This window comes from Coenobita brevimanus, chromosome 25, assembly GCF_032717465.1.
Source record: "Coenobita brevimanus isolate Jiangsu-jjx chromosome 25, ASM3271746v2, whole genome shotgun sequence".
In the NCBI taxonomy this organism is placed as follows: domain Eukaryota; kingdom Metazoa; phylum Arthropoda; class Malacostraca; order Decapoda; family Coenobitidae; genus Coenobita; species Coenobita brevimanus.
In genome coordinates, this window is record NC_136978.1 from 1940001 (window position 1) to 1955000 (window position 15000).

At 48.8% G+C, this 15000-nt stretch overlaps 1 protein-coding gene across 1 annotated transcript in view; it reads right to left on the reverse strand.

Annotated features, from left to right (window-relative positions):
- LOC145393735 (zinc finger SWIM domain-containing protein 4-like) overlaps positions 1 to 15000 on the reverse strand; it is a 222871-nt gene that overhangs the window by 36498 nt on the left and 171373 nt on the right. The window contains exon 2 of the mRNA XM_080267778.1: positions 1585 to 1834. Within this exon, the coding sequence (XP_080123904.1) occupies positions 1585 to 1834 (250 nt within the window). The remainder of the gene's footprint in view (positions 1 to 1584; positions 1835 to 15000) is intronic.

Genomic DNA, 15000 nt, shown 5'->3' on the forward strand with positions numbered 1-15000 from the left:
AGACAGGAAAGACAGAAAAATCAGACGAATGAGCGAAAAGAGAGGATCATGTGAGCAAAGAAAAAGCAAAGAAACAAAGATGAGAAGAGACAAGATGAAGACGACGAAAGAGAACTAGAGAGGAGAGAGCAGAGGAAAGTAGAAAAGAGAGAAGTGAGGGGAGGAAAAAGAGAAAGAAGAGAGGAGAGGAGGCGATGAAGAAAACAGAAAAAGAGAAGGGAAGAAGGGAAAACGAAAAGAAAAATGAAGAGAGAGGGAGAATGGATCGAAGAGGAGAAGAAAAGAGGGCACAGACGAAGAGAAAGAAGAGAGGAGAGAAGAGAAGAGAGGGGTGGAGAGAAGAGAGGAGTGGGGAGAAGAGAGGAGTGGAGAGAAGAGAGGAGTGGGGAGAAGAGGGGAGAGAAGAGGGGGGGCTAAGTACCCTAGGAGGTCCCCCTGTAGGAAATATTCACGAGGAGGGACCCGCCTGCTGTCTGGGGAGCAGTGGAGGCAACTGGAGGGAAGGTGGAGGGAACAAGGAGGGAAAGAGAGAACTGAAGGGAAGGTGGAGAGAAGATGGAAGGAGGGAGAGAACTGGAGGGAAGGTGGAGAGAACATGGGGGGAGGAAGCGAACTGAAGGGAAGGTGAAGAGAAGATGGAAGGAGGGAGAGAACTGGAGGGAAGGAGGAGAGAACATGGAGGGAGGGAGATAACTGGGGAGGGGAAAATCAGGGGAGAAAGAGGCTGGGTGGAGGGGGGGGGAACTTGGAAGGACGGAAGGAACGTGGGAGGGAGAGAACGTGCATGGAGAGACTGGAGAGATGGAGGGAACGTGGGGGGGGGACAGAGGGAGGAAAGCTGGTAGAGGGAGGGAGAGAACTTGAAGTGGTGGAGGAATTTAGATGGAGGGAAGGAGGAAAAAGTGAGGAATCTTGGAGGGATGGAGGGAACCTGGAACGAAAAATGGAGGTAGGTAGGAAGAAAGAAGGAACTTGGGAGGAAGGGAGGGAGGGAAGTGAGGGAAGGAAGGATGGAGAGAGAGAAGGAACTGAGGGGAGGAAGGATGGAGGAAGAAGGAAAGTTAAGGAGGGGAGGTGTGGGGGGAACTGAGGGAAGGAAGGAGAGGGGGAAGGAGGGAACTGGAAAGGGAGAAAAGCTGACTGCACACACACACACACACACACACACACACACACACACACACACACGAAAAGTCCCCTACGAGATGATGCAACTACCTGGACAAACACAAAGACAGCAAATAATAATAATAATAATAATAATAATAATAATAATAATAATAAAATAAAATAAAAACCTGCAAAAAACACCCTAATCATCCACACACCTCAGAATCATGCATCAGGGAAGAGAGTAAATCGCCACGCCACCGGAGCTACGAGGGTGCTTGTAATCCCCCTTTATATTGTGGTCTTCCTTCACAACATGTAGTCAATAATCCCTTTACACAGTTCGGATTACTAATATATAAGAGAGATTTCAAGCATTTTAATCCTTCTAAAAATTAATATATCCATTTTACTAGCAATAAGAGTAATAATAATAATAATAATAATAATAATAACAATAATAACTCCAAGCACCTGTCAAATGATATGGAGACTTGGCACTTTTGCGGGGCGGTGGAGGCTGAGGGTGTGGTGGCGGTGGTGGTGGTGGTGGTTGTGGTGGAGGTGGTGGTGGAGGTTGTGCTGGAATCCACGGCGGCGGCTGCGGCGGCGGCGGCGGCAGCAGCAGTGGTGGGGGTGGCGGCGGCAGCGGCTGCGGCGGCGGCGGCGGCGGGGGGGCCCATGGAACTCCGGGTACACATGACGGTACCGGAGAGGTGGAAGCCTGAGGGAGGGGCAGGGGGAGGGATTAATTCTCGTAGTAGTAGTAGTAGTAGTAATAGTAGTAGTAGTAGTAGTAGCAGTAGTAGTAGTAATAATAATAATAATAATAATAATAATAATAATAATAATAATATGTGGAAGGAGAGATGAAAAGCTAATTCTTCTCTTGCTCTAATTTTTCATGAGATCTATATAGTGGTTCATCACTAGGTAGAATAACAACTTTTACCAGTATCCAAAATATTCATAGATAGATAGACAGATAGATAGATAGATAGGTAGATAGAAAGATAGAGAGATACAGGTAGACACAGGTATATATATATATTTTTATAGAAAGAAAAAAATACCTGTAAAGAGAAATATACTAGAAAGAGAGATAGATAGATAGATAGATAGATAGAGAGAGAGAGAGAGAGAGAGAGAGAGAGAGAGAGAGAGAATCACCCATAAATCCAGCTCTAATGACACTAACAACTGCCATCTTTTATCTGTTATCTTACGGAGATAACAAAGGCACATTAACAACAAACAAACAAACAGGCAAAAACACACGAGGTCAGGGGAGAGAAAGAAAACGAAATAAAAACGCTTTGATATGTGAGAGATAACGGGGTAGAGAGAGAGAGAGAGAGAGAGAGAGAGAGAGAGGGGGGGGCAGGGACCATTACTGTGAAAGTCTGGGTAAACTGCCGCCCTTCTCGACCCCTTCCCCCACCACAGGCACTGACTCTCTCTCTCTCTCTCTCTCTCTCTCTCTCTCTCTCTCTCTCTCTCTCTCTCTCTCTATGTACCCATATCACTTTGTCTGTCCGTCTGTCTGTCTGGATATATGTATGTGTGTGTCTATGTATGTGTTTATGTAGTACGTATGCCTCTCTCTCTCTCTCTCTCTCTTTCTCTCTCTCGACTAAATCTATCCGAGTCAGGGGATGGAGAAGGTAATGTCAGAAGAAAATGAGAGAGAGTCAAAAGAAAGTGAAAGAGTCAGAAGGAAGTGAGAGAGAGTCAGAGGGAAGTGAGACAAGGATGACAAGAGACAAGAGTGAAGAAAGAGTGAGTCAGGAAGTGAAAGGGTCAACGGAAAGAGTCAGGGGAAACTGAAAGAGTCAGGGGAAGTGAAAAAGAGTCAGGGGGAAGTGAAAAAGAGTCAGGGGGAAGTGAAAAAGAGTCAGGGGGAAGTGAAAAAGAGTCAGGGGGAAGTGAAAAAGAGTCAGGGGGAAGGGGAAAAGAGTCAGGGGGAAGTGAAAAAGAGTCAGGGGGAAGTGAAAAAGAGTCAGGGGGAAGGGGAAAAGAGTCAGGGGGAAGGGGAAAAAAAATAGTCACGGAAGTAAGCAAGAGTCAATTAGAGTCACGCCAATTCATAAATGGGTGAAAATCAGGTGAATAGAGGTCGCGGTGAGGGGGGTCAGGGGTCAGGGAGGGTCAGGAGGGGGTCAGGGGGGTCAGGGCACATTAGCTAGTGGCAAGCGGTAAGGGGGAGGGGGAAAGGCGTGTGTGTGTGTGGGGCGAAAGTCAGTCTCTCTCTCTCTCTCTCTCTCTCTCCCTCTCTCTCTCTCTCTCTCTCTCACACACCATTTCACTTTCACCTCGACAAAAAGGTATCAATTTTTCTCTAACTATTCCCAGATAATTTTACTAACAACTGATAAACCCCCAAACCCCCCAAAATAAATAAATAAATATAATAAAATACTGTTAATCGTCTCGTGTTCCTTCTCCACCTCTCCCCAAATGACGCCCCTCTCTCGCCTCACTCATGTCATCTCCCCAGTTTTTCCTTCCACCATCCTTCATTTTCCCTCCATTCTTGTCTTCTCCCCCGCCCCCTACTTGTCCCTCTTCCTCCCCTTCGAAAGAGGAAGATGGGGAGGGGAACTGATGGAGGGGAATGGGCAGGGGAACTGATGGGAAAGAATGGGGAGGGGAAATGATGGGGAGGAATGGGGAGGGGAAATGATGAGGAGAAATGGGAGGGGAAATGATGGGGAAGAATGGGGAGGGGAAATGATGGGGAAGAATGGGGAAGGGAAATGATGGGGAGGAATGGGGAGGAAATGGGAATTAGGAAGATGAAAGGGATTGTGACGAGGAAGGGGAAGAGGAAAAGGGAGGGAGAGAGGGGGGGGAAGAAAAGGGAGAGGGGGAAGGTGAGCGGGAAGGAGGAAGAGGGAGAGATGGGGGGAAGATATAGGGATGGGAAGGGAGGAAGAGGAAAGGGGGAGAGGAAGGTGATGGAAAGGTGTAGAGGAAGGGGAGTATAAAGAAGAGGAGGATGGAGATGGGATGGAAAGTGGGAAGGTGAAGAGGAGTGAAAAATGGAAGGGAGAGAGAGAGAGAGGGGGAAGAACTGGGAGGAGAGGGGGAGAGAAAAAGGGGGGAGGGGGTACTTGAGGTCTTCCTGGCGACGACCACTGAACCATAAGAGAGAGAGAGAGAGAGAGAGAGAGAGGGGGGGGCACTAACACATACGCTATCATACACTGAATCTATATAACTTCCTCTCTAGGCGGCCTCACCCTCCATGCCCACAACACACACACACACACACACACACACACACACACACACACACACACACACACACACACACACACACACACTCTTACTCTACACATTCCCTGCATACAAACTCTCTCTCTCTCTCTCTCTCTCTCTCTCTCTCTCTCACAAATCATGACATGGTTTCCACAAGTACCCCCTTAATTTCCACCTACTTACTTCATTGGCTGCATGAGAAACGGAGAGAAAGGTGGGGCATTGTGAAGGGGTGAGGGTTGGGGGTGGGGGCAGGGTGGGGGTATGGGGGTGGGTGTGGGGGGGGGCGTGGGTGTGGGTGTGTGTGGGATGTGTCTGTGTAGGGGTGGAGAAGGTGGGTAGGTGTGGGTGTGCAGGTGGGGGTGTGGGAGGGGGTGGAAGTTGGGGAGGAGGGGAGGAGGAAAATAAAGAGAGGGAATAAGAGTCGGGGGAAAGAGACAAAAGGAAAAATAAAAGTTGGGGGTTCATAAGGAGGGAGGGGAGGGGGTTAAAGGAAGAGATGGAGGGGAGGGGAGGGGAGAGGAAGGAGGAAGGGGGAGGAAGTAGGGGGAAAGAGGGAAATGGGAAGAAAAGGAAGATAAGATGGGAGTAAATTGGGTAAGGGGCAATAGTGGTGTGTGTGTGTGTGTGTGTGTGTGTGTGTGTGTGTGTGTGTGTGTGTGTGTGTGTGTGTGTGTGTGTGTGTGTGTGTGTGTGTGTGTGTGTGTGTGTGTGTGTGTGTGTGTGTGTGTGTGTGTGTGTGTGTGTGTGTGTGTGTGTGTGTGTGTGTGTGTGTGAGAAATCATGAAAAAACACCATCAAAACCCACAAACAAAACAGGCCTTTCAAAAAAAAATGTCCTTTGAAAGCAAATTTGGCAAAAACAAATTTCCATACAATATCAACCGAACGAATCCTATCTTCCGTTCAAAGGTTGAAATTTCCTCTCTCTCTCTCTCTCTCTCTCTCTCTCTCTCTCTAAATGATAGCCTATTTTAAAACCAGGGAGAATATATGATGAATGAGAGAGTCCGGGGAGACATGAATAATGAATGACTCCGCTTGCATGAGTCATTATCTCGGCTTACATTCCATCCTATATTCACGGCAGTTAAAATGTATGACCCGTGAATGATGTATGATAATGTATGACCGGTGAAAAATGTATGAGGTGCAAAATACAGGGCTGAGGGAGTGGCAGTGACGGGGCTATTCACTGTATAATGAAGGAAGGGGGCTGGGGGGGGAAGGGGTGTCTGTTTATAAGGCTGAGTGAAAAATGAATGGATGAGTTGAATGCCCTGAAACACTCATGTGCTGTCAGAATGGAGTTATTCATCTTTCTAAAATGAAGGACACGTAGGAATGTATAATGTAGGATTTATTATACATCCTACTCTGATCTCACGTATGCTAAAAAGGATTACAGGCATAAATCCTAAACAGAACGCTAAATCCTAAAGAAAGTGATACAAGAATAGAGTCATTCTTTCTAGCATGTATCTATAATTATAATATACTGTTAGAACTCCAAAATTATATATTCTACATCCTAGAATATACTTAGCGCGTCAAAAAATTAAATTATACACCCCTACAATGCAGCTATACATTCCATACATCTCTAAAGGAAGAGGTGTACATCCACGTCCGCACGCAAGACATCACCTGTGTTGTAGTGTATGATGTCCTGGTATGAATAATACATACACGCATAGATAGATAGATAGATAGATGGATAGATAGACAGATAGGTATAGCCAGGTAGACAGACAGATAGATATGACGGACAGATAGACAGAGAGATAGATGGATGCATATATAGGCAGAGTGGTAGATAGACACAGATGGATAGATAGATAGACAGACATTGATAGATAGACAGATAGATAGAGATTTATAAAACACTAAATTACAGTACTTTGCATCACACATCGCACCCTCGTAGAGCAGTCCGGCCACCTGGGAATTCCGGCCAAGGCAAACCCGATCATAACCACCTCAGAATTACGGTCACACAGGAAGAGCATCTCGTACCACCTGGGAATTACGGTCACACAGGAAGAGCATCTCGTACCACCTGGGAATTACGGTCAAAACACCTCTCTCTCTCTCTCTCTCTCTGCTCATAATCCCCTTCTGAAATTACGGTCACTGTTCATAACCACCTTCAAATTACGGTCAAAACCAGAAGCCTGTAGACACCACCTTGGAATTACGGACAAACCAGGCCCCTAAGAAAACCACCACCTGAGTATACCAGCTGAGTATACCGCCGAGGGAACAAGCGTATACCAGGGCCAAGTATGCTGCCTGACGAGGAGGGTATAGCCGAGTATGACGGAGGCAGGTTCTATTCCCGAGGGCAAAAGTATGAGCGAGGTGAATTATGAAGAGGCCAGAGAAAACAAACATGAATAGTGGATGGCAAGGCCCGCGTGGGGAGGATGGGGAGAGGACAGGTGGGGAAGGAAGGTGGAATGGGGTACGATAACGACTGGGCGGGGAGGATGTGATGGGGAGCGGCGGTGGGTGTGGAAGGCGCGATGGGGGAAGACTGGGTGGGGAGGGTGAGGGAAGAGTAGAATATGGAGTGGGGAAAGATGGGGAAATGTGCGGTAGTGAAGGGATAGGTGGGGAAGAGTGGGGTGGAAAGGCTGGGAAGGATGAGGTGGGGAGGAGGAAAAGTAAGGAAGGATAGGGTGGGGAGAGTGAAAGGTAGTGGAAGAATGGGGTGGTGGGGGATTGGCAGTTTGAGAGGGGAGGATGAGGGTAAGGGGAGAATATGGAAGAGGGAAGAATGTGACAGGCGAGTGGGGAGCGTGAAATGGGGTGGGGATGATGGGGAACTGAGGGTGGGGAGAAAGAAAATAAGCATGGGAGAGATGGAACAGGGGTAGATGAGAAGGAAAGATAGACGGGGAGCATGGGGAGGTAAATGGGAAGAAAGGGAGGGAGAAGGAAGGGAAACAAGGTGGGGAAGTGGGGAGGATGGGGAGGGAAAGGAAGGAATGGGAAGAGGGAGAGGAAAAGTCATAGAGGGAAGTTGGGGATAGAAAGGAGGGTAGGGAGGGTAGGGGGAGATGGGGAGGGGAAGGGTAAAATGAGAAACAGGAAGGGAGGAAGACGGGCGTGAAAAAGGAGAGAGAGAGAGAGAGAGAGAGAGCAGATGGGGGACAGGTGGATGGGTAGATAGATATAATGAAAGACGAGACGCCAGGTAGATACGGTAGATAGATAAGGAGAGAGAGAGAGAGAGAGAGAGAGAGAGAGAGTGTTAGCCTTTGTATGAATATTAATACAGTACTTGTGATACATCCACCTACTACCACCATCGCAACAACAATTACCACCATCGCTACTTATACAGACAGTACTACCACCATCGCAACTACCACCATCGCAAACTACCACCATCGCACCTACCACCATCGCAACTACCACCATCAATACCACTACCACCTCTATGACCACTTGAACTACCACCATCACCACCACCACTACAACCATACTATCATCACCACTCACTATAATACCACAACCATTCCTACTACCACAACTACCTACCTACGCTACCAATACCACCACCATACACCACACCCCTACCACTACCCCAGCTACCACCATCACAACTACTACCATCGCTATTACTACACCTACCACCATCCCAACTACCACTATTGCTACCGCCAGTACTGTATGTAAAACTCTAATTGGACTATTATCGTAACTACAACAATTAGTACTCTCTCTCTCTCTCTCTCTCTCTCTTTCTCTCTCTCATCAACCCGTCAACTCCCTCTTTAGTAAAGTTATTCCCCACTTCCGGTTCATCTTCCTCCCTCCCTCCCCCCTTCCATCCCTCCCTTCCTCTCTCCTTCCCTCCCCCTCTTCCTCCATGTCATCCTCCCACAATCTCCTTCCTCTCCTCCCTGTTCATCCTCCACCTTCCCTCCTTCTCTCCATCCCTCCCTCTCACTATCTCCCTCCTTTCCACCCCTTCCTCCCTCCCTCGCTCCACCCATCCATCCAGCTATCCTACACTCTCCTTCCTTCTTGTTCATACCCTACCCTCCCTGCAACTCATCCTCCCCCTTTCTTCTCCCTTCCCCCTCCATATCCACCCTGTCTCTCCCTTTCCTTCCTTCCCTCCCTCCCCAAACGCCTTCCCTTTCCATTCCTCCTCTTTCCTCCTTCCTTTACCTACCTATCACCTCCTTCTCTCATCCTTTCCTCACTCCCTTCCCACATTTCTCTCTCTCTCTCTCTCTCTCTCTCTCTCCCTCTCTCTCTCTCTCTCTCTCTCTCTCTCTCTCTACTACTGTTACACTAAGCTTCACGACACCTGCTCTCCTGAAAGTTCCCTCCCCCCTTCCCAGCTCTATCCCTCCCTCCCCTCCCCTTCACCCTCCCCCTCCTCTTCCGTTCCCTCTCACACCTGCTGCTCCCTCCTCCCTTCCCTCCCCCCACCCTCTCCCCACCTGCTTCCGCTCCCCCACACTTGTCTCGCCCCCACACCTGTCCTCACCTCTCTCTCTCTCTCTCTCACACACACACACACACACACACACACACACACACACACATCTGCCTGTCATCGTCTCCACACCTGTCTATCCCACATTCATTATCCCCACACCTGTCCAAACCACACACACACACACACACATCTGCCTGTCATCGTCTCCACACCTGTCTATCCCACATTCATTATCCCCACACCTGTCCAAACCACACCTGTCAAGCCTACACCTGACTAACCTTCTAAATATACTTTCTCGCTTCTCCAGTCTCCCTCCACTTCCCTACACCTCCCTCCAAGTCTTCCACTCCTACTCAGGCTTAGAGGAGTCCACCTGTTTTACTATCCTTAGCATAGGCTCATAAAAGAGATACCACAGTCATAATCTTCCACGATCCTCTTTCTCAAAACAGTCACAGAAAGATCAATAAAAATGTTGTTGCTTTCCTTTGTACTCCTTTGTATTCCCCACAGCCTTCACATGCCCCTATAGCCTACACCCCCACCCCCACACACCCCCACTCACCCCTATGCCCCCTCCCTCCCTACACTCCCTCCCTTTACTCATCTATCTGCCCCTATTCACCCCCAAAGCTCCACCACACCGGCCCTTTACTCTCCCCCTTCCCTTAGCTCCCCTTACATTCCCATTTCCCTAAGTCCCCCCCCTTCACATTTCCATTTCCCTTGCCCCCCCTAAGCCCCCCCTCGCCCCCTAATCCACTCAAGACGACAAAAAGCGATACTGTGATTTTCCATTTTTCATCCAGTAAATTATTCAGTGGAGTGGATATCATCAGCACCATGACCACCTGTTCCACTCCACACTTGTTTACATCCTTACTTATTTACGTACTTGCTTATTTACTTACCTGTTTGATTATTTCTTTATCTCCTTATTTTTCCTATATTTTCTCACATTGCCTCTGCCCTTCCTTCCTTTCCTTCCTTTATTGCTTTCATCCTTATTTCCTTCCTCCTCTTCTTTACTACGTGGTCCTTACTTCTTTATTTTCTTCCTTCCCTCCTTCCTTCATTATATTCTTTCTTTATTTCCCTCCATCCTCAATCACACCTTCCTTCCTCATCCCCCATTTTTGCGTCCACTTTCCTCCTTCGTATTTCCTTCCTGCCTACCTTTCCCTCCTTCCCTGTGTGTCCCTATGCAGCCTAACTCTTCCTTTCCGCCTTCTTTTCTTCCTTCATCTCCCCCTACCCTCCTTCCCTACTCCCATCTCCTTCACTCTTTCCTTCGCTCCCTCTTCCTTCCTCCTTCCTCCCTCGACAGATTCCATCCCTCCTGATTCGCTGTTCCTTCTTCCTTCCCTCCTTCCTCATTGTGTTCTTCCTTCCTCCCCTCCTTCCTCACCGTATTCTTCCTTCCTCCTCCCTCTCCCTATTTCAATCTCCTTCCTGCACACCGTATTCTAATCAGTTCCTCTGCAATTTGATCTGCAATACGAAAAATCCCATAAGCCTTGTTGCAAAATTGCCGAAATCTCTAAGCCTCACTGTTAACATTTCTCATCATAGTTCAACATGTGAGCTATAGATGGCGTTAGTGATACGTGACACACACACACACACACACACACACACACACACACACACACACACACACACACACACACACACACACACACACACACACACTTCCAACACTCACATACTTTCCATACGAGACCCGTAAAACTCACGCAAACGCCTCTCCATCGCAACCATCGCCTCCATTTGCGTCCTCCACTCACGGAACACGGTGCATATTCCAGATTCCAGGATTCTAGAGGGACTGGAATCGCGACTGGAATCGTGGCTATCTTGAAATCACTACAACTACTGCCTTGGAAATATATAGTAGGAGTCTATTGGGTTTAAAATAGTACCCCCTTAAATCTGGTCGAGAATGAGAGAGAGAGTGTGTGTGTGTGTGTGTGTGTGTGTCAAACCGAACCATCCATCTGCAGCTATCCGCACATCTTTAAATATATATCTATACTGCACATCCCACAGTATCCACAAGCCCACCTATCCACCTCCACCAACCATCCACTCACCAACCATCCACGCCTCGAATCACCCAAAACGGAACCACAACCATCCCACAACCATCCAGACCACAATCATTAAAACCATCCACACCCAGACCATCCCGACCATGACCACCTCGACCAAGACTATCCCGATCAAGACCATCCAGACCAAGACCATCCAGACCAAGACCATCCCGACCAAAAACCATCCAGACCAAGACCATCCCGACCAAAAACCATCCATACCAAGACCATCCCGACCCGACCCGTCCAGAGGCAGCCAGGGCCGACCAAACTGACGCAGGCAGCAGTTGGTAGGGCCAGCTTAAGGTCCTATTGATCCGCCATTCGATATGCACGACGGCCCACTGTGTTACGGCTGTGCTGGGGGTGTGCTGGGGTGTGTTTGGGGTGTGTAGGGGTGTTAGGGGGTTGTGGGAGAAGTGTCTGGGGAGAGGGTGTGTTGGGGTGTGTTCGGGGTGATAGGGTGTTCCGGTTGTGGTGAGATGATAGGATGTTGTGGGTGTGCTGGGGTGTGTTTGGGGTGTGTGGGGGTGTTAGGGTGTTGTAGGAGACGTGTTTTGGGAGAGGGTGTGTTTGGGGTGATTGGGTGTGGTAAGGTGATAGGGTGATGTGGTTGTGCTGGGGGTGATAGGGTGTTGTAGGTGTGTCTGGGGTGTGTAGGGGTGTTGGGGTCTGTTGGGGAGGGGGTGTCTGGGGTGATAGGGCGTTCTGGGTGTGGTGGGAAAGGTGTGTTTGGGGTGGGAGGGTGTGTTCGGATATGTTAGAGTGTGATGGGGTGCATGGTTGGGATGTGTCAAAGGGGTGCAGATTAGCAGAGGCGGGGGTGAGTAAGTTAGGGGATGAGAGGGATGTGTTAGGATAGGTGAGGCAAAGGTGACTGTGTAGAGAGGTGTGTTGGGGTGTGTTAGAGGTATAATGGGCTGTGTTAGAATCGTGCTGGGGTGTACTGGGGTGTGTTTGGGGTGGCAGCGATGTGTTAGGGTGTGTTATGTTAGGTTAGGTGTTGGCACAAGATTCTTCTGAGCCGCCATTCATTCGACATGCACGGGTAAGGCTGTGTTGAGATGTGTGGCAATGCACTGGGCTAAGATAGCGTGTGCTGGGCAGTGTTAGGGTACGCTGGACTGTACCTGGGTGTGTTTGGTGTGTTGGACTGTGTTAGGAAGCGTTAGAATGTGCTGGGGTATGTTAGGGAGGTGTTAGGATGTGCTTAGATGTGTTTGGGATGCGCTGAAGGTTGAGGGAGGGGGTCAGGGTGTGCTGTGATGTGTGCCAGGTGCAATACTGATAGAGATGTGGATGTGTGTGATGGGGTGTGTTAGGAGTGTGTGCTGAGGGCGATACAATGACAAGGATGGACGTGAGTGTGGTCAGGATGTGTTAGGTTAGGTTAGATCAGGTTAGGCGAGGTTGGTGAGGTCAGGTGAGGTCAGGTCAGGTCAGGAGAGGTTAGGTCAGGTTAGATTAAGTTAGGTTACACTTGGTTTGCGTTTGGTGTTATCTTTGGCTCCACTGTTCGGCCATTCGATATGCACCGGGACCCGCTGTGCTGTGTTGGGATGTGATGGGGGTGCTGGGGTGTGTTAGGGTGTGTTGGGGTAGGTCTAGGATGTGCTGTGGCTTGTTAGGGTGACAAGCTGTGTTATGGGTAGGTTAAGGGGTGGCAGGATGTGCTGGGGTGTGTGATAGAGTGCTAGGAGTAGGTTAAGACGGTGGTAGAAAGGGTGCTAGAAGTATGTTAAGACGGTGGTACAATGTGCTGTGGTGTGGTAGGGTGTGTTGGGAGCGTCATTCTCAAGGGAAAGGCGTCATGGATCAGACTGGCTTCAAAATCATATCTAAGCCTGGCAGGAGGTGGCTTGCTGGCTTAAGACGAAGGTGGAAAGGCTTAACCCCTTCAGTTCGAAATACCTAAAACCCCAATTAACACCAATACACCAGTCCACTATGAGACAGCCCTGGCATTTATTCAAGGCGGTGGGTGTTGGTGCACAAGTGGTGACATGTGAGGGTATATGACACACAGGAGGAATGCCGGGCCTCAGGTAACGGGCTGCCAGATCCTATACCCAAAGTCGGACGCAAAAAAATAAGAAAAAAATAAAATAAAACAAAATCGACATAAATAGGCTGAGAAAAATAAAGGAGAATTAGGGTGGTATAGAGAAAAGAAAATGGAATAAGGAAATAAGGAGAGATAAGGACAGATAAAGAAAACAGAGAACTAGAAAGCAAATAAGGGAGGAAAGAGAAAGATGTAAACGAAAAGAGAGACACTGGAAAGCGGGAGAGAGAGAGAGAGAGAGAGAATAAACAGATGAGGGAGAAAGGGGCGAAAAGAGAGAAGAAGAAAGAGAGAGATATAAAACGAAAATGAGAGGATAACAGAAAATGGTGGACGGCAAATGCAGAACGAAGAAAAGGAAACAGGAAAAAGAGGGAAAATGTGAGAGAAAAGAGTAAGAAAGATATGTAGAGCAAGGAAGAAGGAAATAGGAAAGAGTGAGGGGAATGCTGAGAGGGGTAAGCAAAGAAGGGGATGAGGGGGGGGGGAAAGGGTGAAATGGACTGGAAACAGCTTAGGTAGGTGCAGGAAGGGAAATGGGAGGGGGGGAGGGGGGAGGGGGAAATGAAGGGAAAGAAGAAAGGGGGACTTGGAAAGGACTGGGAGGGAGGAGGGAAAGATGGAGAGAGAGAATGGAAGAGAAGCAGGTAAGAGAAGTGAGTATGTAAGAGAAGGGGGGAGGTGGACTGGAGAAGTGGGGGAGAGAAGACTAGAAGAGACGATGAGAGGGGGAGGGGAGAAGGGAGAGAAAGAAGGGTGAGGGGGGAAAGGGAGAAAGTGAGGGAGAGGTGAGAGTGGATGGGAGGAAAAGGGAAGGGAAAAGGAATAAAAGGGAAAGAAGAGGGGGGAGAAGGGAGAAAGAAGAGAAAGAAGGAAACTGAGAAAAGAAGAGAAAGGGGGAGGGAAATGGAAAGAGAGGAGGAGAAAGTGGGAAGGGAAAGGGAGAGGGGCAAGAGAACTGAAAGGGAAGAAAGGGAGAGAAGGAAGGAATGGGAGGAAAGGGAGAGAAGGAAGGAATGGGAGGAAAGGGAGAGAAGGAAGGAATGGAAGGAAAGGAAGAGAAGGGAACGAAGTGCTATAAGTAAGGGGGTCGTGGGGAGGTAGGGAGAGCAAGGGAAGGAGGTAGGGGGAGGGGAAGGGGAGAAGGGGAGTAGGAGAAGGGAGGGGGGGAAAAAAGGGGGCGGTGGGTGGGTACTTGAGTTGACTTTTCCCATAGTCGATACAATGAGGGGTTGAGAGGTAGGGGGTGGGGGTGGGGGTGGAGGTGGAGAGGGATTACCTAAGACTTAACTGACTGACTGAAAGACTTACTGACTGGTTTACTGGATAACTGTTGACTGACTGGTTGAAGGAGGAGGAATAAGTTGGAGTTGGCTGACAAATTGAAGGATTTAGCAGCTGACTGTTTAATGCCTAGATGCTGACTGACTGACTGACTGACTCGCTGACTGGAGGGGAGGGACATGACTCTGAACTTGACTGAATGATGAACTGACTGACTTTTCAACCTCTCTTTACTGACTCCCAAACATCATCCTACCATTATTTTTTTTGTCTTAATTTTCCCCAGGATCTCGACCTTCTACAGCTTAATTTCACGTAGCTCAGGTGTAGAGTAAGACCGTGCTACAATGCTACATCTTCTCTTTAACACTTCTTCGTGACTAGCATCATATTCCAGTGCTTATCTGTTACAACCCGGCGTTCAAGACGAGAGAGAGCAATTTTAGGCCAAGTTAGAGTGCAAAGAGTATAGTGACCTGGTTCCACAGACTCGTGCCCTGACCTACCTCGCCCCCCTGACCCCCTCTCGCCCGACTGGTTATTCTGCTGACCTTACCTGCCGCTGACCTGGCTGCCCGTGCTGGCCCGACGCGAGAGAGACACGTGCCATGACCTCCCTCGCCCCGCTGACCCCCTCTCACCTGACCAGTTCTTAACCTGACTTGAATTCACCTGCTCACTCCACCTGGTATCCATGTGACCTTATCTCTTGCTAACCTGACTAA